This window comes from Loxodonta africana, chromosome 9, assembly GCF_030014295.1.
Source record: "Loxodonta africana isolate mLoxAfr1 chromosome 9, mLoxAfr1.hap2, whole genome shotgun sequence".
Taxonomy (NCBI): Eukaryota; Metazoa; Chordata; class Mammalia; order Proboscidea; family Elephantidae; genus Loxodonta; species Loxodonta africana.
In genome coordinates this window covers 122,046,226-122,070,095 of record NC_087350.1, presented here as the reverse complement: position 1 = coordinate 122,070,095, position 23,870 = coordinate 122,046,226, and the positions used below count along the sequence as shown (strand labels likewise).

At 57.9% G+C, this 23,870-nt stretch overlaps 1 protein-coding gene across 6 annotated transcripts in view; it reads left to right on the top strand.

The window, feature by feature from the left end:
- KCNT1 (potassium sodium-activated channel subfamily T member 1) overlaps positions 1 to 23,870 on the top strand; it is a 107,227-nt gene that overhangs the window by 42,667 nt on the left and 40,690 nt on the right. For 4 of the 6 annotated variants that reach the window (XM_064290697.1, XM_064290699.1, XM_064290698.1 and 1 more), the window contains exons 3-7: positions 16,530 to 16,609; positions 17,307 to 17,406; positions 22,056 to 22,112; positions 22,767 to 22,815; positions 23,133 to 23,192. In XM_064290697.1, the coding sequence (XP_064146767.1) occupies positions 16,530 to 16,609; positions 17,307 to 17,406; positions 22,056 to 22,112; positions 22,767 to 22,815; positions 23,133 to 23,192 (346 nt within the window). Of the gene's footprint in view, positions 1 to 16,529; positions 16,610 to 17,306; positions 17,407 to 22,055; positions 22,113 to 22,766; positions 22,816 to 23,132; positions 23,193 to 23,661; positions 23,711 to 23,736; positions 23,751 to 23,870 lie in introns of those variants that run through there. The other 2 variants (XM_064290702.1, XM_064290701.1) reach the window with 2 other exon arrangements.

The following is a 23,870-nucleotide window of genomic DNA, read 5'->3' as shown; positions in this document are numbered from 1 at the left end:
GCGGTGTTTCGTTCTGTTGTACACAGGGTCGCTATAGTCAGAACCGACGCAACGGCACCTGACACCAACAACAGCAGTGGGTGTGAAGTGGTGTCTCACTGTGTGTGGTGCAATAGCTGCCTTGATGTGGCCTTTTGCCTTGTTCTTTGGAAAAACAGCTTGAGAGATTTTCCCCTAAACCCTGAGGTGTTGCCTTTGCCCTAGTTTTCTACTCCAGATTTGTTACTTTTGTCCCAGTTGATTGCCGTTCCTGGGTAAACTGTAAACAGCCCGGTTTTGAGACTTTTTATCTGGTCCTGGGCTGCAGCCCGCCCTGTGATTGGTCAATAGACTATGCAAATGAGGTATCTGTACCTTACTATGCAAACAAAGCGTCTGTGGCCTACTAAAAGGGGATTGGCCAGTTCGTGGCCCTGGTAGAAGTGCCATGCCTTGAAATTGACAAGGAGTTTGTGTATTTAAGCAGCCAACCTCACAAAATTTTTTCAGACAGAAGGAAGCAATAGGAAGAATTAGAAGGAAGAAAGAAGCAGACAGAGAAGAGGCAAGGAACCTCCTAAGAGAGCTGTAACACTGAAGACAGCGAGAGGCCTGGAGGGGCCCAGCAGCAACACAGACGGCAAGGCCAAGAGGAGCCTGTCCTCGGGGGGCTGGGGGGGTCTGCACAGTGGAGAGAAGCTGAGAGAGCTGTCCTGCACCGAAGAAGGGAGGCTTTGCCTACATGCTCCCGGACCCTGAGGTAGTAAACCACTTACCTGTAAGTACAGTTCACGCGTTCTGTGAGACGTTGCAGTGAGTTGCCGAACCCAGCAGGGGCGGGGAGAGTGCTCGGAGGAAGGAGAGCGACAGCTTCAGAGATGGAGCAGTCCAGCCCCTTGAAGAACGTGGAAGTCTGGGATATACTTGATCTCTGCCTCAAAGGAATTGGCTTTGTGCTGATTCTCACATTTGCAGTTATTTGCAAAGTGTGGTTTTGATTTGCAAGTCGGAATTGACTCAACAGCAACTGATGTTTAACGACTAACGAAATCGATCACGTTTTTGTATGCTTAACGGTGAGACGTGTGTTCAAGTCCCTTGCCCAGGTTTTTAACTGGGTTGTTTGTCTTTTTGTTGTTGAGTTGTACTAGTACTTCATATATCCTGGGTATTAAACCCTTAGCAGATAAACGGTTCCCCAGTATTTTCTCTCATTCTGTAAGTTGTCTGTTCGCTTTGCTAATAAAGTCATTTGATGCAACGTTTTTAATTTTGATGAAGTCCAATTTATCTACTTTATATCTTGTTTCTCGTGCTTTTGATGACAGCCAATGTTTTTTAAATTAGATCGCACCTTACAAAATACCTGACACCATTCTCTCTTCAAATAACACTGATCCTAGACTTGAGCCTCCGTCAGTATGCGTAGATCAACTGCACTCTCAAAAATCAGGAACCAAAAAAGACGTAGCTCCCTATCCTGCTCTGGGCCAAATGTCCGAAGTCTCCCTTGATGTTTACCATTTGGTGCTCATACCAGCATCCTAAAGGGGCTGTGGAGTTGCTCAGGGAAAGGAGGCGCATGTTCTTTCTGTGACACCTTGGACGCCCGAGACATTCTCTTCTCCGGCCTTCTCTTCTCCTCCCAGGGCTGACAGTGGTCTCCGTGGGAGCGCATCCCGATGTCTGGCTCTTTGTGCACTGCAGGGACAGGGAGAGGGTGGCTCCCAGGGGTGACGGCGGTCTCTGTGGAGTGCTTCCCGACGTCTGGCTCTTTGTCCGTGCACTGCAGGGACAGGGAGAGGGTGGCTCCCAGGGGTGACGGTGGTATCTGTGGAGTGGATTCCAACGTCTAGCTCTTTCTCTGTGCACTGCAGGGACAGGGAGAGGGTGGCTCCCAGGGGTGACAGTGGTCTCTGTGGAGTGGATCCCAATGCCCAGCTCTTTCTCTGTGCACTGCAGGGACAGGGAGAGGGTGGCTCCCAGGGGTGACGGTCGTATCTGTGGAGCACATCCCGACGTCTGGCTCTCCATGCACAGCAGGGACAGGGAGAGAACAGCTTGTTGAACAGCGCACACAGCGCCCTCTGGAGTTGTGCGGTGCTCTGTCTGCGCATTCCCACAGTTGGTAGTACTTTTTGTTTAGCCTTTATATAAATCACCATGTGTGCTTCATTCAACAGTCTGTTTAGAGAGACTTCTGGGCCGGAGCCCAGCCTCATTCTCTGAGCTGCTCAGTGCTGCCCTCAGGAACGGTAGTGGCAGAAGGATGTCTGTCTGCCCCCTCCCTTGGGGCAGTCAGGGCTCCTCAGGCTTTGCTGCCACAAGCACTTCATTTCTCTAGGGCAGATCTTAGCTGCCTTGTAGTCGTCTCCGACCCACGGCAATCCCACCTACAACAGAACCAAATGTGGCCGGAACCTGCACCATCTTCATGATCGTTGGTATGTTCTAGTCCATTGTTTCGGCCACAGTGTATTGTTAGTGCCTTCCAACCCAAGGGGCCCATTAGCACTATATCGGACAATGTTCCATAGGGTTTTTCCATAGTGTTTTCATTGGCTAATTTTTGGAAGTAAATCACAAGGCCTTTCTTCCTAGTCTGTCTTAGTCTTGAAGCTCTGCTGAAAGCTGTCTACCATGAGTGACCTCGATGGTATTTGAAGTATCAGTGGCATAGCCTCCAGCATCGCAGAAACACACGAGCCCCCACAGCACAGCACACGGACAGACGGGGGTGGAAGAGGCAGACAGGAGGAGAGAGGTGATGTCAGAGGAGGCATGTGTTTTGTGTTTCCTTGGACTGGAGGTTTCTACTCGAGAAATCTGGAAGGACGTTGGGCAGGTATTGGTAGCACCAGCAGGCTGGTCATTTTCTGAGCACGTACACCAGGGTACATGCGCCTCAGCTTCCCCAAAGGGGCCCAGCCTACCCAGCCCCTTGGTTGAGGGCTAAAGACTGGAAGGCTCACGCACGCAGAGGCCATGGCTGAAGCCTCGCTGTGGATGCTCACTCCCCTGGTGCTGCGAGGCCTGCAGAGGTACCCTGAGGCCAGCGAGGGCAGAAATGGTTCAGCCAAGGACAGGAGGAGACCCTGGGACTTGGATGGTGCAGCCCGGTCCCCGAGGGCTCTTATGGTATAAGCTAGGGGTGGAGGATGAGTTGCTGCTTTCTGGCGTACTGAGGCCCACTTCCTTCTGCAACCTTCCATAGCCCAGGCCCCAGGTGCTCGCTGGTCGCAGTGGGGTGAACAGAGGTGGCCCATTGACCAGGCGAGTGCTTTTGGTGGGGCCAGGGTTTGGGTGGGTCAGGAGGACCCTGGTGGCCTTGGCAGCTGCTGAGGACAGGACAGGTATGAATCTTGGAGCCTCCTGGGCAGAGCTGGGCATCAGGGCAGCAAGATGCATAGCCCCCTGCCACCGTGTGACCCTGGTTGGGGTACCCCTCCCTGAGGCACAGGCCCACCTGTGACATGGGAAGTAGAGAAGCCGTCCTGTGGCCATCAGGGGCCAGGCACCAAGTCTGACATCCTGGGTTCAAATCCTTGCTCTACCCCTTCCTGACCTGACCCAAGCCATGGTATTTTCAATCACATCATATGCATGTGAAAGCTGGACAATGAATAAGGAAGACCAAAGAAGAACAGACGCCTTTGAATTGCGGTGTTGGCGAAGAATATTGACTATACCATGGACTGCCAAAAGAACGAACAAATCTGTCTTGGAAGAAGTGCGGCCAGAGTGCTCCTTAGAGACAAGGATGGCGAGACAGCGTCTTACATACTTTGGACATGTTGTCAGGAGGGATCAGTCCCTGGAAAGGGACATCATGCTTGGCAGAGTACAGGGTCAGCGGAAAAGAGGAAGACCCTCAATGAAGTGGATTGACACAGTGGCTGCAACAATGGGATCAAGCATAACAACGATTGTAAGGATGGTGCAGGACTGGGCAGTGTTTTGTTCTGTTGTGCACGGGGTCACTATGAGTCAGAACCAACTCCATGGCACCTAACAACTACAATAACCCCTTCCTGTCTCAGACTCCTGGGGAAGCCACTTCCTGCCTCCGTGCCTCAGTTTTCCCAGTTTGCAAACTGGACAGACATGCACTGCTCCCCCAGTATCGAATGAGGTGGTACTGCCTCTACCTGGCAGGGTGTCCACACAGACCTTGCTCCGTGCACAATGGCTGCTTCACCCTTGGCAGGATCCGGGGCCCCAATAAACAAGTGCCCCCCAAACTGTGTCCTGAGAGTTTTGATGCGGTCCAGAGCCAGGGCAGGAAATGAGGGAGCGGGGAGGCTGCAGGAGGGAGGACAGTCGCAGTAGTGTTCCAGCTGGCCAGGGGGCTGGGCTAGGAGGGGGCTGGGCTAGGAGGGGGCTGGGCTAGGAGGGGGCTGGGCTAGGAGGGGGCTGGGCTAGGAGGGGGCTGGGCTAGGAGGGGGCTGGGCTAGGAGGGGGCTGGGCTAGGAGGGGGCTGGGCTAGGAGGGGGCTGGGCTAGGAGGGGGCTGGGCTAGGAGGGGGCTGGGCTAGGAGGGGGCTGGGCTAGGAGGGGGCTCGGCTCTGGGCAGGCCGGCCCGAGCACCTGACCCAGGTCCCCAGGACACGCAGGAGAGCTGAGACCTGGGCACGAGGCCGGACGTGGATGTCCCCTCCCCTCTCCAGCAGCCCCTACCTGGCGCAGGTGAGCGGCCAGCAGTACCAGCTGTCACTGCTGCGACTCTGGGGAGGTTACTGCGCCTGTCTCGCTCGTTGTTACTATTACTTCTGGTAGAAAAGGCGGCCCCTAGCACCGTAGGCGGGCGGGTGGCTGCGCGTCCTGGCCCCCAGGGGCCGGTTCGGTGAGCCCCACCGCCCTCAACTCCCCCCGCCCCGGCCGTTCCACTGCCGCGGCGCGGGGGGCGCGGGCCGAGATGGTATTGGCTACGATGGTTGCGCCTGGCACCGCCCCCGCGCCCCTCCCGCTGCCGCTGGCCGAGTGCTCCCTCCGGCAGGATGGCGCGGGCCAAGCTGCCGCGCTCTCCGTCCGAGGGCAAGGCGGGCCCCGGGGGCACCCCGGCCGGCGCATCGGTTCCCGAGGAGCCGCACGGGCTGAGCCCACTGCTGCCGGCGCGCGGCGGGGGCTCCGTGGGCAGCGACGTGGGCCAGAGGTAGGGGCGCGGCGGCGGGCGCGGGCCTGGGAGCGGCGCCGTCGTCCGGGCGGGGGCTTGCAGAGCGCCGGCCGGGGAAGAGCTTTGCATCTCCGCGCGGCTTTGCATCCTGCTCGGCTGCGCTGCCGCACCTGCCGCCGTCTGCAGCCAGTCGGGGCAGAGGAGGGAGTCCCCCCCGGAACCCCTATCCAAGCTGCCCGGCCTCCTGCTCTCTCCTGCCAGCCTGGGAGAGCCTGTGGCACCCCCCCCCCAAAAAAAAACCCGAGAGTCGCAGAAGGCCTGCAGGTAAGACAGGGAGGAAGAGGAGGTGGCCGCAGGGCGCTGTGCCCGGTGGGCCAGTGAAGCAAGTGTGCGGGTCCCACTTAAAAAGGGAGAAGTGTGAGGCCCAGAGGGGTCGGGGAACTCCCTGAGGCTGCACAGCAGACTGGGGCTGCTGCACCGACTGGGATAGGCTCCCTGTGACCCTGCCAAGCCAGACTGGGGGCCGCCCCAGGGCAGGGCCTGGTTCAGGTGGCAGACAGGGTGCAGAGGGTTGCGGGGCAGCACTTGGTGTGGGTGGTGGCCAGGGTGCAGGGGCCCTGCACTGCAGCAGGGTGACTGGCCCTGGGCTGAAGGTGGGGCAGCACTGTCCCCTCCCCAGCTGCCCTGCCCTGGGCCTCCTGAGAGCAGCACCCCCATTTCATGGATAAGGACATCGAGGCCTGGCTTGCAGCAGTAAATTCTGAGCCAGCACCTTCCCTGCGTGCCTGCCAGGAGCAGCTCCCGGTGCTGCGGGGGAAATGCGGATGAATCAGAGCTGCCCCCAGTGCAGGCGGAGTCGTGCAGGAAGCCGGGCCTGGGGGAGAGGCGGGCTGGGCTGGGCTGGAGAGCAGGGCGTCCTGGGCATGGGGAGACCCGGCAGGGACCTTCCAGGCCAAGGAAGCAGTGGGACCAGAGATGGGAGTGTGTGTGTGTGTGTGTGAGTGTGCCTGTGAGTGTGTGTATCTGAGCCTGTGTGTGTCTGTGAGTATGTGAGTGGGTGTGTGTGGGTGTGTCTGTGAGTATCTGTGTCTGTGTGTGTGTCTGTGAGTGGGTGAGTGTGTGTGTGTGGGTGTATCTGTGTGAGTGTGTGAGTGTGCGTGTCTGTATCTGTGTGAGTGTGGGTGTGTCTGCGTGTATGTGTCTGAGTGTGTCTGAGTGTGCGTGTGAGTCATGTCTGTGAGTGTGAGTACGAGTGCCTGAGTGTGTTTCTGAGTGTGTCTGAGTGTGCACAAGTGTGAGTGCGTGATGTCTGTGAGTGTGAGTGTGCATGAGTGTACACCCTGTCCAGGCGAGAGAATTTGGAGAAGATTTAGCCTGACAGATGGCAGCACCAAGGGTGCCCAGGGCCTCTCACCTGCTCCTCCCACCTGGCCGCAGGCTTTCTGACCCCTCCTCCCCTCTCATGCCTCTCAACACCAGGGGAGGAGGCTGCTTCTCAGGGGTGATCCCCAGGCTGCAGGGACAGCAGTGGGATTGGCTCCTGCTCTGCCCCTTCCTGCAGGCACCGCAGGGATGGCAGGTCCTGCCCAAGGTGCATCAAGGCCTGCAGTGTGGCATGGGAGACAGGGCACAGGGCCATCTCCTCCAGGAAGCCCTCCCACACCCACCCCTGCCCCCATCGGCCTTTGCCCTGACACAAGGCGCCTTGCGCAGTCCCCAGCAGCCCCTGAAGTGCAGTGCTGTTATCTGTCTCATTTCGCGGAGTAGAAACTGAGGCTGAGCCAAGATGGGGGAGCTGAAGCCCTGCAGCCCCACCCCCACCCCCCACCGCATGCGCCTCTCCACGAGAGATTCAGGCTGCGGAGTTGGGCCTGGGGGGATGGGCCAGGGCAGGTTCCTGAGCAGGGGAGGACCTGGGGGACTTCCTTTTTAGGAGCATGGGTCTGATGGAAATTCCAGGAAAGCCCAGGGCAGGAAGGTGGGTGCCATATGTCAGAGTGACCAGCCAGCCACAGCCCTGAAAGCTGCCCTCCCCGCACACCTGGCTGCCCCTGGGCCAGCCAGGGTTCTCTCTCCCCGAGGAAGCCCAGGGCCAGGCCTTACCACTGCCCCCCAAAGGCCTGAGCTGCAGGGGGAGAGAGATGCCAGCTCCTGGTGCAGCTTCCAGAGTGGGGACCTCCCCAGCTGCCCCCTGGCACGCTGCACCCTCATCTCATGGCTGTTCCCTCCAGCGTCGGTCCCCCCAGCCCAGCTTGGGCTCCTGGGGCGGGATTCTGGCTGCTCTGGGATTCCAGGGAGGGGTCAGCTGCAATATGGATGGTGGCTAGAGAGGGGACCAGGAGGTGCTAGGCCTGGGTGCAGGCAGCACAATTTTTCGAGATTGGTGGTCGCCTCGTGGCCCAGGACCCTCTGTCCACTCTGGATTCAGTACGCAGAAGCCCACCTCATCCCAAGCAGTGGAGGAGGCTGGGCCATAGGGAGGCAGAGGGGCCGGGCTTAGGGCAGCAAGGGGCAGGGCCATGGTGGGGCAGAGGGGCAGGGCCTGTGGCAGCAAAGGGTGGGGCCACGGGGAGTAGAGGGGTGGGGCCTAGGGCTGCAAGGGGGGCCATGGTGCGGCAGAGGGACCAGGCCTGAAGAGCTGCGAAGTGTAAGGGTGGGACGGGGCCAAGCCCATGTTCCGGTTGTAGTCTGGAACCCACAGGCACCCTATGTGGCTGCTCCCGGCAGAGGGTCACCTGCTGGGTGTAGCTCCTGGCTGTCCTGGTGAGCCTGGCTGTGGAGCAGCGTCTCTGTCCCCTGAGGATGGGCCCATACTCCAGGCCTCAGTCTATGACGCGGACAGGCCCCAAAGTGCCCTCTGTTCACCCCTCTGCCCCAGCCCACCCTCCCTATGGCAGCTTCTCAAGGACCCTCCCCTCTGCACCCTCTCGCCAGTGTATGCCTGCCCCAGCGTCTCCATCCTAAAGAGCCCCCCTCCCCACATCTGTCCATGAGCTTCCCTGTCTGCACCCCCCATCCCCACCCCACCACCACGTCACCTGGATGCCACCTTCTGCTCTTCAGAATCACGGAGGCCCGACTGGGGGGCACGCCCCTGCCCACTCCCCTGTTCCTGCCCCCCAATTCCTTGGCCCTCCCTAGGGCCACCGCCTGCACTCACAGTGCACGACACCCCCATACTGCAGACACAGGGCCACCGCCCGCACTCACAGTGCACGACACCCCCATACTGCAGACACAGGGCCCACCGCCCGCACTCACAGTGCACGACACCCCCATACTGCAGACACAGGGCCCAGTGTGGCCCTGGTCCCTAGGGATTTCAGTAACAGCGTCTGCAGTAGCTCCAGGCCCGTCAGGGTTCAGCTTTGGGGACAGAGCCCCCTCCCCTGCCCGGGCTTCCTCCCCAGTCATCCTGTCCTGCCGCCTCCAGCGCTCCGCCACCTCCATCCTAGTACTGCTGAGGCCCTGCCTCCCTGGCTTCTGCCTGACCCCACAGAGGCTCCTGGCTCCTCTCTGCCCCCCCACCCCGTGCAGCTCCTCACCCCTTCCTAGCTCACGCCTACCTCCTCCCCACCCTTCCATCAGGGCTCCCACATGCGGCTCTGCTGGGTCTGGGCTCAGCTGCTCCACACGGGGCAGCTCACCTGCAGGGCCTGTCCCAGGGCCCCCTTCATGACTCCAGTCCTTGGCCGGGGTCTGCCGGGCTGACAAAGTGGCCTCCGACCACTTTCCCTGTCTGTGTGGCAGCACCTGCCCCCACAGCACAGGCTGTCCTGTGCCCAGGCATGGGCAGTCCCTGGACACTCAAGCCACCAAGGTGGTGGACACCGGGCTCCTAGGCAGAGGCCTAGCACAAGACATACGCTGCCCACTGGGACGCTTAATCCGGCTTTTGTCGGAGGCAAGAGAGTGCCAGGAGGGCGGGGCTCCCCCTCTCCAGCCACATGGGAGGTGACCAGGCCTTGTCCTGGGAGGGGGCCAGAGACAGAGCTGGGGGCTGTGCTCCCACAAGATCTGGGCCCCGCGGGTTGGGGAGCACGTGGTTCTGGTCCCCTGGGACTGGCTGTAGTCCTGCTAGGTTCCTGCCACCCCGATGCAGCTGTTGTCTCTGCTTGGAGCTCAGGGCAGCGCGAGAGGAAACCTGAGCCCAACTGGCAGGCAGAGTCCCCAAGCAGCTCCCAGGGGCCTTGGCCCAGAAGCTGCCATCCTGCCAGGAGCCTGAGCCCCTCCAGAGTGTGTGCCTAGCATCCCCACCTCATCCACCAGGCCCACAAGCTAGGCCTGAGCTGGGGGCACATAGAGAGGACCCTGCCAACCCTACCGGGCCCTGCAAAGGCAGGCTGGTGTGTGCCTAGCCCCCTCCTTCCTGCTGTGTGCCCTTGGAAGAGCAACGGGCCTCTCTGAACCTCTGTTTCCTCTTCTGGTAAATGGTAGCTTTGATGGTTGTTTTAGCTATCTAGTGCTCCTAACACAGAAATACCACAAGTGGATGGCTTTAACAGACAGAAATTTATTTCTCACAGTTACGAAGCTAAAAGTCCGAATTCAGAGCGCTGGCTCTAGGGGAAGGCTTTCTCTCTCTGTTAGTTCTGGAGGAAGGTCCGCGTCGCTTCAGCTTCTGCTTCCTGGTTCCTTGAGATCTTCATGTGTCTTGGCACCTGTCTTAACCCATCTCGTTTGCTTGCTTACCTGTTACCCATTGCCGTCCAGTCAATTCCGACCCACAGCGACCCTACAGGACAGAGCAGAACTGCCCCATAGGGTTTCCAAGGAGCAGCTGGTGGATTTGAACTGCTGACCTTTTGGTTAGCAGCCAAGCTCTTAACCACTGTGCCACCAGGGCTCCTGCTTAGTCTCTTTTATATCTCCAAAGAAATTGACTGAAGATACACCCTACGCTAATCCTGCCCCGTTAACATAACAAAGACAAGCCATTCCCAGGTGGGATTATAACCACAGGCATACAGGTTAGAGTTCACAGCACATATTTTGGGGGACACAATTCAATCCATAACGAGGTTTAAGAGGGAGAAGCCATCTGAAGCCCTCCAGGGAAGCTAGTCCAGGACAGCCGTGTAACCAGTGAGGGCACAGACCCTCCCCTGCCCCTCAGAGCTCCTGCCCTGCCCCAGCCCCTGAGGGCCTGCCCTGGCTGACCCCACCTGATGTCCTGCTTCCCACCAGCCATTCTGGGAGGGCCTGAGGCCGGGCATCCCTGGGCCACCTGCAGGGCTGCAAGGCATGGCTGCCCTCAGTGGAGGGGTGTGCCTCTGGGTTCCCCAAAATCATTGGCCCCCAGCCCCACCTATCCTGTCACTAGGAAGCTGAGGGGCAGGTTGGTGGCCCCCTGCCCCCGTCTTTGCATGTGCTGGCTGAGGCAGGGGAATGGAGAGGGTCAGGAGGCCCAAGAGTCACCCTGACTGTCCACGTCCGGTTGCGTGACCGTGAGCCAGCAGGCCTGCCCCTTGAGGTACCTCAGCCGCCTCGCTGTGAAGGGGCTGACAGTGCTCCTCTGACGGACTTGTGAGGACTTGCAAGACCGTGCTGGGCCATGGGTGTCTACCAGATGGGCCACGTTTACATGCTCGGCTGAGGGCGGGGGGTTCCTTCCTGTCTGCCCTCACCTCCTGCAGCAGAGCAAGGCTGCAGCTGGATGCATGTTCCATATCCCGTGTGGATCTGCTGCGTTCTCGGGCATGGCACCCCAAGGCACCTGCTGGGTGGCCTCCCCAGGCTAGGACTGCACATGGGTGCTCCCCGCTTCCCCCGATTCCGCCTGGAGCCTCTTTGTCTGTGCATAGCCTGGTCCAGGGAGCCTGGGCCCTCTGTTGCCCGCCTAATGCCCTCTGACTCTCTGTCTGTCTGTTACCTTCTGTGTTGACGTGTCGGCTCTGTCCCCAGGCTTCGAGCGGAAGATTTCAGCCTGGACTCCTCCCTGTCACAGTGAGTGCTTTGCAGGGGCCACTGGGGGGGCGTGAAGATGTCGTGTTTCATTCATCGTTGTCACCAGTGGTGGTACTGCTGGCCGTTGGGACCGTGGCCTCTCTGCGGCCGTGCCCCCAACCTGCCACCATCCAGGAGGCGTGGTGGGAGCCCCACACTGGGCCGCCACACCCACTCTGGGTCTTGGCCTCCCCAGCCCCCAGCCCTGGGGCGGTGGGGGGCGGAGGAGAGATGCAAGGCTGCCACCTACCGCCCGCCACCTTCAGGGCCCTTCTAGTCCATCTGAAGTCCTCCACAGAGCAACTCAGAGAGCCCCGGGCCACGCCCTTGTCCAGGCCACTAGGCTGGTCACATGCTCGGCCCAGCTCAGAATAGCCACCTTGGGCTGGCGACTGGCCTGGCCCTGCCCACCATGCCCCTGCCCGGTGCTGTGAGCCTGCGTAGAGCCACCGATTAGGGGAGGCAGCTCTGGGACGCCCACCCATGTGAGTGTGGCTTCTGTGGGCCGGCGGGTGGGTCCGCACTGCATGCCCGCCTGTGGCTATGTACCTATCAGCCCGCACCCTGGGGACTGGGCGCCTGCAGGCCTGGCACCATGACTGGAGCTTCCCAGCACTGGTCATCTGCGCAGAGGCCGCTGCCAGGAATCCCTGGAAGGCCGCTCCTCCAGACCAATGGGGACTGTAGCTAATGGGCCTGGCCTGCCCAGCTCAATTCCAGGCAGCTGGCTATGTCAGCACAAGGGTGCCTCACGGCCCACCTGGGTGTGGGCTGGCCTTGGGCGAAGACTGGCAGCCGGCCACACACTGGACGCACCTTGAAAATAGTCTGTCAGAGCAGGTCAGGCAGCAGCCTGGGGCTGGCTTGCCTCTGACCCACCAGGTGGCCTAGTCTCTCTGCCCACGTAGGCCGGGCTGGCTGGGGCTCTTGCAGGGGCAAGGAGGAGAGGAGGCATGGAGGGGTGTGCACAAAGAGCCAGGCACTGGGCACGTGAGGCTGGTGGGCCAGACCGTGGGCAAACAAGTCCCGGCCCACCACCTGCTGCTCTGGGCCTCATGGCCAGGCCTGACTGGTACGGGCTGCTCAGACCTCGTTCCTGGGCCCTAGGCAGTGCCCCCATGTACCCGCCCTGTCTGCACCGCACCACAGCTTCGGGGACTCGCCATGTGAGAGGGGTGGGGTGGCCTGTGTAGATGCCACCCAGAGTGCAGGCTGCCTCTGACCACCACTGGGCGCGGTGCTGTGTGCCCCCAGTTCTTCTCACGACAGTGGGACCGTGCTCCAAGCCTGCGTCATGGGTTGGATGTCAGGAGGGAGGATGTGGGAGCACTATGCAGCCTGTGAGCTTCTGTGCTTGCTGTGAGAAGTGCCGCCATTGTTACCAGGCCGGACATGTCCGAGTGCCAGCCACCTTGATGCCCAGTCCCTGCCTGTCGGCTGAGGACAATGAAAGCTCAGTGGTAGAATTCTCACCTTCCATGCAGGAGACCCGGGTTCGATTCCTGGCCAAGGCACTTAGTGCGCAGCCACCGCCCATCTGTCAGCGGAGGCTCGCGTGTTGCTGTGATGCTGAACACGTTTCAGCAGAACTTCCAGACTAAGACAGACTAGGAAGAAAGGCCTGGAGATCTACTTCTGAAGTCAGCCCATGGATCACAACGATCCAGTCAGCAGCTGATCTTGGATGGCACAGGCCTGGGCAGCATCTCGTCCTGTTGTGCAAGCGGTCGCCATGCGCCCGGCGACTCTGCAGCAGCTACCGTGCTTTGTCGGGTGACTGAGTGAGTGAGTGACTGTCAGTGGACACAGGAGCAGGCCCTCGCTCTGCAGAGTGGCCTTCTTGCACAGGGCCGCCTCGCTCTAGGTGCAAGAGCCCACGGCTGCAGCCAGCTCCAGGGCCCCTCCCCCATGTACAGTCTCCCTGCCAAGCCCCTCCCCAGCTCTGGCTCCTGAGAGTGGCTCACCGTGGTCTTGGTCATCCGGGACCAGCCACCAGGAACTCCTGCCTGCTGCCCACATGGGCGTCAGGTGCATGGTCTTCCCAGCTGCTGTTGGTGGCTGCTGCTGGCCTGCAGCCCTGAGTGGTGGTGGGGCCCGCCTGGCACGTGGCGGAGCACACATGGGGACGACTGCCAGGCCTCGCTCTGAGGGCTGATGATGCACAGGTGAGAGCCCAGCAAGGCTCCTGTTACCTAGCAGCCTGCTGCCTTACCCTATGGCACAGCTCTGGGCTCAAGCACGGTGGGCAGGCCTAACCCTCCCTCCTCTGGGGCCAGTTCCTGTTCTGTCCTGTCCCTCAGATGAAGACTTGGAGGTGCAATGGGCAGAGCTCACTGTTCAGCTTCCAGGAGTCACTGGACCTCAGCCCAGCCCCTGATCACCAGGCCCAGACTGTCCTATGTCTCGGCAGCCTATCCTCGTCCTAAACAAAGGCTTATTGAGTCAAGAGCGCCCCCTTCAACCTGCCCCAACCCATGTGCGCTGAGCACAGGTGCCCTCGGCAGTGGGGCCTGCAGGGGCCTGGGGCAGCTCCCAGAAGCTCTGCCCCTTGGTGGGCAGCGGGCGAGGTCTGCCCAGAGTGACCCCAGCAGGCAGGCCTTGCCTACCTCGAGCCCCCCGGGGATCTGCTCCAGTGCCCTTTTGGACTGAATTACACCCTCTATCCATCCCATTAAACATGCTTCCGGCTAAAACAGACTGTACTTTTCAATCCACTTTTTGCGGTGGTGCCGGAGGCCCGGGCAGCCACGGCTCATTCAGAATTAAAGGTGCTGTCGGTGGCACCGACTTCCCAGGCGAAGCTGGCCGTCAGCCCCTACGGGCAGGTCAGCAGGCCGGGGCCTCTCCCGTCGCGGTGATCTCCCTGTTCTGCTGCAGCATGGAGAGCACCTTTCTCGGTGGGGTTGCTTCCCAGGCCACAGGGCTGCCAGTGGGCACTGGTGAGGTGTCTCAGGGTTCGTTCCTGGAGGCCCAACAGAGGCCGGGGCCCCTGCGGTGAGGGCACCCAGGGAGTCACCCTGTGCTGGCCGTGGTCAGTGGAGCTGGGGCAGGCTGCCCCTCAGCCACCCCGACCACCCCAGAGCCTGACAGGACCCACGTTTAAGTGTCTGCAGTGGGGGTGCCTTCCTCTGGGGCATGCAGGACAGGAGAGCCGCTGCGGGGTTCACAGGAGGTGAAGCTCCTCCCTGGCCCGCGGTGGTGGAGGCAGGGCGCGCAGGGGCCCGTCCCTCCTGGTCTTTGCAGGGCGCTTATTCTGAGCTCAGGGCAGAGTTGGGGAGAGGGCAGGGGAGGGACAGGAGCTGGTCCTCGGGGTGCGATCCATTGCAGAGACAAGAATAAGGCCCGGAGCTAGCTGGGGAGAGATGCAGGGCCCAGGGGGGTAGGTGTGGGAGGGTGAGAGACAGGCAGGAGGGCCCCAGGGAGCGAGGGCAGAGGAGCCTGTGCTGGGGTACACTCTGACCACAGGCTTGGGGGATGCACCCCATTGGGCTAGGCCCCTGCAGGTGCCGCCTGGCTCTGGGCTGACGACTGCCCAGGGTCCTCGGGGCAGGGCCAGAGAGCTGGCCCCAGGAGTTCAGTGTGTGGTCCGGTGACTGCCCTCCTCCAGGACCTGGCCTGAGCGGCATCTTCAGCAAGGAAAGGGCTACCCCCTGCCTCTTCCTGGGCCCTGAGCCCTGTGACCCCAGGGGCCACTGCAGGGCAGGCGCTGGGGCTCAGCCTGAGGTCTCTCCCCGTAGCCTCGAGGCCGGGTTGTGCCAAGCCAAGGTGTCACAGCTAATGAATCGACCAGGCATCACTTTGCACGGAATGCTCCTGGGGGCCGTGAATATTTCACAGACTTTTTAGAGGCTGCTGAGGCGGTGGAGTCCTGGCCAGGCAGTGCCTTCGTCTTTCAGGGGAGAGCAGCGTTAACCTTGGCAGATGGGGTACAGATGCCTCATAGAGCGGGACAATCACTGCTCAGAGCCCTCCCCGATGAGGGTGACAGGGAGGAGTGAGGTGGGGAGAGGAAGGTGTGGCTCACCTCTACCTGGGGCATCCACCCAGCCACGTGCCTGTCCCCCCAATGCTGCCTCCTCCAGGCAGCCCTCCAGCAGCCCTCAGGTAGGATGACTGCCTCGGGAGCTCTGTGCTTCCCCTCATGGGGTGTGACCTACCACACCATGCTACCCAACTCCCTGGTGGCCTGTCCAGGCCCCTCGCCCTCTCTCGTGTGGGGGCAAGGCCCTGGCCTCATGTACCCTGAGTTCCCTAGCTTGCTAATACCCTGTTTGGTTTTGGGGTCTACAGCAATGCACTTGGGGACAGCCTATGGGCTCCCTAAGACCTCCTTCCTGATTAGCGGCCGACACGGCCTAGGTAGAGGGGGAGGTTGGAGGCGTGGGCATTACAGTGCAAACCTGACGCCTTGGGCAGCCTGGGAGGCCTTGGAGGGCCTTACCCAGCACCCCGGGGCCCTGCCGGCCTAGGGGGAGTATGCTCACCCCGCTTCCGAACCTGGCTCATGAGACATCTCTTCTGTCCTGTGTGGTGTCAACTTGAGTCTCCTCTCCGTGGCACCTGCAGCCTGCTCCTGGTCGGCATTCCTGGCACTGCGTCCGAGGTGGGGTGGGGGGCAGTGGCCGGCCCGCCCCAGGCCCATGATACTCCTCACGGCCAGATGACCCATCACAGGGTTGTTGGGACGAGGGTCAGCAGTGGGGGCTACCGCACACTCTGCCACTCCACCTACCCCATCTGGGAGCTTCCAACAATTCCTGCTCAGTCCAGGGTGGGCCCATCTAAGAAGGTGCTGGGCCCCAGCAGGGAGAAGGGGTCGGGGCAGGGTCATGTGAACAGAGGCGCGCGGGGCTCAGGATGTCTGGGACTGACCTCTGACTGCCAAAAAGCTGAGAGAAGGAGTGGCTGGTGGAGGGGCCTTGGCGGGAAGGGGGACAAAGGGTGACTGCTACCTGCCAGCCTCTCTCCAACACCCCTCAGCCAATCAAGTAGTGGCCTCTGGGCACAGAGACCAGGGGCCACCAGATAGAGTGGCTGACCAGCTGCCCTGGGGTGTTTTGTGCAGGTAGCAAGGTGGGTTTGGGCCAAAGCTCCACGCAGAGGGCCACGCGGGCATCTGGGCAGCTGCAGGTCACACTGCCTTATAGACAAGTCTCTGGGGCTGGGGGTACGTGCAATGGGCTGGCAGCCATGTCTGTCTGAGTGGCCTGGAGGCTCTGGGCCTGAGGCCCACAGCCTGTCCACTGAAATGTGATGGCCAGCCTCCAAACCAGGTCCCCAGGTCACCCCCCAGCCCTGACCAGCAAGTTGACTCTGTCTGCTGGGACGTGTGGGCGCTGGGCCCCCAAGCCTGGGTCTGGAGCTGTGTCTGGAGGTGGTGCCCTAGCCTGGTTCTCCATCTTCGCAGGCTCTGTTGTCTTGGAGGAGGCCAGTTCAGCTGTGCCCCCTCGCTGTCCCCAGAGTCCCCCACGTCCCCTCTCCTGTTTCACCAGGGTCCAGGTGGAGTTCTATGTCAACGAGAACACCTTCAAAGAGCGTCTCAAGCTGTTCTTCATCAAAAACCAAAGATCCAGTGAGTGGGGCGGGGGGATGAAGGCAGGTGGTGGGGCGGGGAGGAGGAAGAGCTTGCCACTGAGGACATCTGGGCAGGGGCACCCGCGTGGATGCAGAGGAAGGCGGGGGCAGGGCAGAGGATGGAGGTCCTGGGCAGAGTGGGGAGGGGGCTGTGCCAGGGTAGTGGGGTGCAGGGGTGGAGGAAATGCCCCCCATCATGGCTTCACCGCCTTGAACCCAGTGGAATATAAGACAGGAACCGGTGGTGCTGCCCCCCTGCCCACTGCTGCACACTGGGGCTCAGATAACCTTCCTGCCCCACCCTCCACCTTGGCCACTTTGGACAGCCCCTAGGACGTAGGATGGGGACGTGGAGGCTGTGTCTGTGGGCTTGAAGCCCACCAGCAGGTGCAAGCCCCCAAGTCCTGTCCCCAAGGAGCAAGAAACCAGGGGACACGCACGGCACCCCTGAACCTCAGAGCCTGGTCTGTGGATGGGGACAGGAATGGCACCTCCTCAGAAGTGGCACAGCTCCCCACCACCAGGCCCCACTGCACCCACACCTGCCCCTCTCACTGTGCAACCGGGCCCTCAGGAGCTCGGGGAGGGGATGTTGGAAAGATGCCACAGCCACCTCCCTTGGTGGCCTGCTCCCCACAGCCCGCTCCCTTGGTGGCTGTGTTCCCCAAAGCCCCAGCTGAAGCCCCTCTCCACAGGCCTGCGGATCCGGCTGTTCAACTTCTCGCTGAAGTTGCTCACCTGCCTGCTCTACATCGTCCGTGTCCTGCTCGACGATCCCAACCAGGGCATCGGATGGTGGGTGACAGTGGGGCCTGGGAAACGCAGGGCCCCCTGTCTGTGAGAGGGGCTGATGGGGGCAGGTGGGCATCTGTGGCCAGCACCCAGCTGGACCCGGAAAGCCCCCAGGGTCCAGGGCCATGGGGTGCTTCCTCCCCAAATGCCACCCCTGCCCACTCGTCCATCCCCAGGTTTCTCAGCTCAGCAACACTGCCCTCACGTTCCAACTCACCTCCTTTGTCTCTGAACCTGTGGCTGTGTTTACAGCTGTTCGCAGACCCAGAAATGGCTCTCCTCAAGGAGGGACATGACTGCCATGGGTTGAGGAGGGGGCTTAGCTCCTGCCTGCCTGGGCAAACCCTCAGTGCAGGCACTGAGCCAGCCCAAGGCTGCATCTTGCCCTGTTGACCCTCCTGGCCCCTGTGGCATCCCCGTTCTCGGTTTTCCCCTTCTTCTTTTCCATGGAGCACACCCTCCCGGGGCTCCCAGAAACAGGTGTGTGGGGTCTGTTGTCTGTGACCTTGCAGGTCTGAAATGTCCCCATTGGACCTCATAGCCATTGAAAATCATTTTCGCTCGTGTTCTGAAGTGTTGCCCCATCGTCTTCCTGAGTCTGTTGCTGCAGTTGAGAATATGTGACATGTTTCCTTGATGCTTTGGTGAAGCGCTTTCTTCTCCCTGAGAGCTGGTGGAATCTTCTCTCTATGCCCAGCGATGGCAGCCTTGGCATGGTTCCCTTTTCACCTCCAAGTTGGCCCCATTGGACCCCAACCTGGGAACCAACATCCAGAATTTTCTTGAATTATGTCTTTGAAGACCATCTCCCCTTATTTTCTCGGCACTCTTTCTGGAATTCCTGTTATTCAGATATTGGCTTCTGGAAGGATCCTTTTCTTTTCTCTCCTCTTTTCCCTTTATTGTTCTTTCTGGGGAATTCCCTTCGCTTTCTTTTCCAACTTTGGTCTGAGCTTTTCATTCCTGCCATCATGTTTTCTAGGCTTTTTTTTTTCTTTTCTGCGTCCCCTTCGTGATTTTTAAGGCACTTTTTTCCCTCAGAGCCCCCACTGGTTTCCCGTCCTGCCCAGCTCGCTCCTCCGTGGGAAATCCCTACGCTGACATCGGGGCCGTCTTTCCTCCTCCCTTTGCAGATGAGCCTGACACCTGTGTATTATTGTTAGGCAAGACAGTTGCTTTACAACTTCACACAAATGAACAGAGCAGCAGGGATCATTCTGATTCGTGCATGTTTGGCTCAAATGTTCATTCGCAAACGTCACCCGTGTGGTGGCCTGTGGATGTCACTCGGATGCCCTTTGCTACGGGACTCCGTGGTATGATTACCTCTCAGTCCCTCTCACTATTCTATTCTATGTAGAGGCTTGAGTTGTCTCCAGTGTTTGACCAACACAAACAATGGTGCTGAGAACGTTTTATGTCTCCCCATTTCTCCCTCCTTTCAGCCCCTGATAACCACTGATCTTTTTGTATCCATGGATTTACCTGTTCTCAATATTTCACGTAACTGGGATCATACAATAGTTGTCCTTTTGTGTCTGGCTTATTTCACTCAGCATTTTTTCAAAGTTCATCCATGTATCAGAATTTCATTTCTTTTTATGGCTGGATAATATATTTTTAAATATTTCATTGTACGTATATGCCATACTTCATTTATCTATTCGTCCACTGACGGGCATTTGGGTTGTTTCTACCTTTTGGCTCTTGTGAATATTGAACATTGGTATATAAGTATCTGTTTGAATCCCTGCTTTCAAGTTTTTGGGGGACACACCCAGGAGTAGAATTGCCGGGTTGCAATTCTGTTTAACTTTTCAAAAAACTGCCAGACTGTTTTCCACAGTGACTGCACCATTTTACATTCCCACCAGCAATGTATGGGAGTTCCAGTCTCTTCACATCCTTGCCAATACTTATTTTTCTTTTCTTTTTTTTTTAAATAATAGCCAACCTAGTGATGTTAAGTAGTATCTCATTGTTTTTTTGATTTACATTTCCCTGGAAAAGCTTACCTGCTAACCAAAAAGTCAGCAGTTTGAATCCACCAGCAGCTCCTTGAAAACCCTATGGGGCAGTTCTACTCTGTCCTATAGGGTCACTAGGAGTTGGAATTGACTGAATGGCAGTGGGTTTTATTTTGTTTTTTCAATGACTAATGGTGTTGAGCATCTTTTTATGTGCTAGTTGGTCATTTGTATATATCTTCTTTGGATAAATTTCTATTCAGGTCTTCCATTCATTTTTTAATTGGGTTGTTACGCTTTTTGTTGTTGACGTTTAAGAATTTATGTATTCTGGATATTAAACTTTATCCAATATATGGTTTGAAAATATTTTCTCCCATTCTGTAGCTTGTCTTGTCACTTGGTAATGTCGCTTCATGCCAGAAGTTTTTAATTTTGAGTAAGTCTGATTTGCCTATTTTTTAATCTTGTTGCTGATGATTTCGGCGTCATTTGAAGCTTTACCCCTATGTTTTCTTCTAAGAATTCTGTGGGTTTTTTTTCCTTACGGTTAGGTCATTGTTCCATTTTTAATTCTCTTTTGTGCATGGTGTGAGGTACGGTTCAACTTCATTCCTTTGCATGTAGAGATCCAGTTGTGTCAGCACCATTTGTTGAAGAGATTGTTCTTTCCCGTTGTATGCGTTTTGGCACCGTTATAAAAAATCAGTTGATCATAAATATATGGGTTTTCTTTTTCTGGATTTTCAATTCTATTCCATTGGTCTGTATGTCTTTCCTTATACCAGTACCACACTGCTTTGATTACTGTAGCTTTGTAATATGTTTTGAATTCAGGAAGTGTGAGTCCTCTTACATTGTTCTGTTTTGTTTTTTTCCCAAGGCTGTTTTGTCTATTTTGGGCCCCTTTCAATTCCATATGAATTTGAGGATCAGCTTTTCCATTTCTGCAAAAAAAAAAAAAAAACTGTTGGAATTTTAGTTTTAATAAAGAAATTGCATTATACCTGCGGATTACTTTGGATACAATTGTCTTCCAATCCATGAACATGGGATCCCTTTTCATTCATTTAAATTTCCTTTAATTTCTTTCAAGGAACTCTGGTGGCACAGTGGTTAAAGTGCTCTGCCGCTAACCAAAATGTCGGTAGTTCAAATCCAACAGCTGGTCCACAGGAGAAAAATGAGCCAGTCTGCTTCCGTAAAGATTACAGCCTTGGAAACCCTATGAGGCAGTTCTACTCTGTCCTATAGGATTACTATGAGTCGGCATCAATGGCAGTGGGTTTGGTTGGTTTCATTTTAATTTCTTTTAGCAGTGTTTTATAGTTTCCAGTGTAATGGTCTTTCACTTTCTTGGTTAAATTTATTCCTAGGTCTTTTATTATTTTTAGATGTTATTGTAAAATGAATACTTTTTATTTTCAGATTGTTCATTACTTAGAACATTCTTTATTGGATGGATGAATGAGAGGGAGGATGGGTATGTAGGTAAATGTTGGATGGCAGGATGGGTTGGTAGGAAGATAAATGGATAGATGGGTGGGTAGTGGATGGACAAATGCATGGATGGATGGGCGGATGGATAGGGAGAGGGCCTGGATGGATGGGAGGGTGGACGGATGGGAGGATGGGCAGATGGTCAAATGGATGAAAGGATGGATGGATGGGTGGGTGGAAGAATGAATGAATGGATGGATGGGTGGTTGGAAGAATGAATGAATGGATGGATGGGTGGGTGGAAGAATGAATGAATGGATGGATGGGTGGTTGGAAGGATGGAAAGATGGGAGGGTGGGGGGATGAGAGGATGGGAGGACGGACAGACGGACAGACAGATGGATGGAAAAACAGATGGTCAGATGGATGAATGAATGGATAGATGGATGGAAGGATAAGAGGATGACCAGCCATGCCTTTGTGCATTAGCTTATAGTAACAGCCCCAATAAGGCTCAGGGAGAAAGTCTACTGGTCAAAAGAAGAGAGAGAAGGCAGCTGCCCATCCCCGTGGGGTTCTGTAAACTGTGAGATCTCCTTGGTTAGTGACCCTGGTGTAGGTTAGAGTCTGTGACTATCATCAGCATGTTGGCTGTGCCCCTATTTCCTTACCCCCAGCCAGGCTTCCTAGTGGCTTGGAGAGGTTTGTCCTTGAGAGTGATTTAGTGATGTGCCTCTTCAAGTCGGTGCTAAGGAGGCGGGAGCTCAGCTTTCTCTCTCTCTGCCCCACTCGTTGTCCAGCCTTGTTTGAGGCATTCCCTGGCCTTGCAGGAGGCACTGTATGTCTCGGTGTCTGTCTCTGGCCAGGGGTCTTGGCCCTTCCCCAGGGTCTGTCCTAACAGGCAGAGGTCCCCAGCCCCTGCTTGACCGCCAGCCTCCCGCTCAGGCTCCAGATCCCATAGACGTGGGTGTGTGCTCATCCTCCTGCCTGCTGGTGGGGCAGAGCCCTGCACCCCACCCCTCCTCACTTGGGGACCCTCCCTGTGGGGGTTTCTGCAGGGCAGGTGCGAGCTGCCTCTGCAGCAGTGTTGGAGCACAGACACCCATCCAAGATGCAGGATTTGCCCTGGGTGGGCAAGTGATGTCCCCTCCCACCCTCCTGAGGGCCAACACCCCTGGCAGCATCCCTTCCAGGATGGCAGTGGGAGGGGGCTGCAGCCATGCCAGCCCCTGTGTCTCTCCACAGCTGGGGCTGTCCCAAGCAAATCTACACCTTCAATGGCTCGTCCTCCGAGTTCTATTGGTGAGTTCGCTGGGTACAGTGGGTGGGCAGGAGCTTACACCTCCCAATTCACCAGGGGTGGATCCCCAGCCCAGCCTGTGCACCCCCAACACAAGGGGTCATGTCTGCACCCCGACCTCCCTGAGGACACATTCACCTGTGCCCCGGGATGGTGGCTGCAAATGGTCAGCCCTGGCTAGGGGGCTGTCCCCTTCTGCATGCACCCTTGAAGGCTAAGGGGGAGCAACTTAAAGAATTATAGCAAGTGTCAGCCCTCCAGTTAGTCACCCCAAGCTGCTTGGCCCGGCAGTCAGCTCTGGCCTATTCTTCCTGAGCTGAGCCACACAGGTTCAGCCTTGCAGGCTGCGGGTGGGGAGGGAAGATACGGGAGGAAGATGGTCCCATGAACTCAGGTGCTTCTTTTCCCAATCATAATACTTTCTTTTTCTTGTTTTGCATTTTTTTTTATTGTGCTAAACACATAGGTGACAAAACTTTGGCCATTTCAATGTTCTTCACACATACAGTTCAGCAAAGTTAAATATGTTCATCGTGTTGTTCAACCAACGTTCCCAAATTTTTTCCATCACCCTTAACAGAAGTTCAGTTCATAATACTTTTAACAAAGGAGAAGGGTGCCCCAGAGCCAAGCTCACCCCTCTGCTCCTTCCCCAGGGCTCCCATCCTGTGGGTGGAGAGGAAAATGGCTCTGTGGGCCGTCCAGGTGAGTGGGGGGCCCAGGGCGCAGTGGGCTCTGTCTCCCTGGAATCATGGGGGTGTCCTGTGTTCATCTATTATCAGTCTCCACATCCCTGGGGCCTAGAGCAGACCTGGCCTCGTTGCCCTCGGGAGTGGGGGGCCTGGGATTCATGTCAGGGCTCAGCCATTGGAGGCTCAGCGCCAGGTCTTGGCCAGCTCAGGCCAAGGGCTGACGCTGGAGCAAGGCCCAGGCCCCCCGCCACACACACACACATCCCACCGCCTGCTGAGGCCCTGCCTGCCCCCGCTCACGAGAAGACTGCTCCCCTTTCTTGTCTCCAGGTCATCGTGGCCATGATTAGCTTCCTGGAGACCATGCTGCTCATGTACCTCAGCTACAAGGTGAGCCCCACGCCACCCCACCATGCACCTCAGCTACAAGGAGAGCCCCTCACCTCCCACTCATGTCCTGCAGCTCAAGATGAGCCCTTCCCTCCTCCCCCCATGCACCTCAGCTCAAAATGAGCCCCTTCTCCCTCCCCCTATGTACCTCAGCTACAAGGTGAGCCCCTCACCTCCCCCTCATGTACCTCAGCTACAAGGTGAGCCCCACCCCTACCCCCATGTACCTCAGCTACAAGGTGAGCCCCTCACCTCCCCCTCATGTACCTCAGCTACAAGGTGAGCCCCTCACCTCCCCCTCATGTGCCTCAGCTACAAGGTGAGCCCCTCACCTCCCCCTCATGTACCTCAGCTGTAAGGTGAGGCCCACCCCTACCCCCGTGCACCTCAGCTACAAGGTGAGCCCCTCACCTCCCTGCCATGTACCTCAGCTACAAGGTGAGCCCCTCACCTCCCCTTCATGTACCTCAGCTACAAGGTGAGCCCCTCACTTCCCCGCCATCTACCTCAGCTACAAGGTGAGCCCCTCACCTCCCCCTCATGTACCTCAGCTACAAGGTGAGCCCCACCCCTACCCCAATGCACCTCAGCTACAAAGTGAGCCCTCACCCCATCCCCCTCGGCCAATCCCCCAATTCACCGCCCTCCCTCTCAGCCTCCCCCCACCCTCCCCCTCAG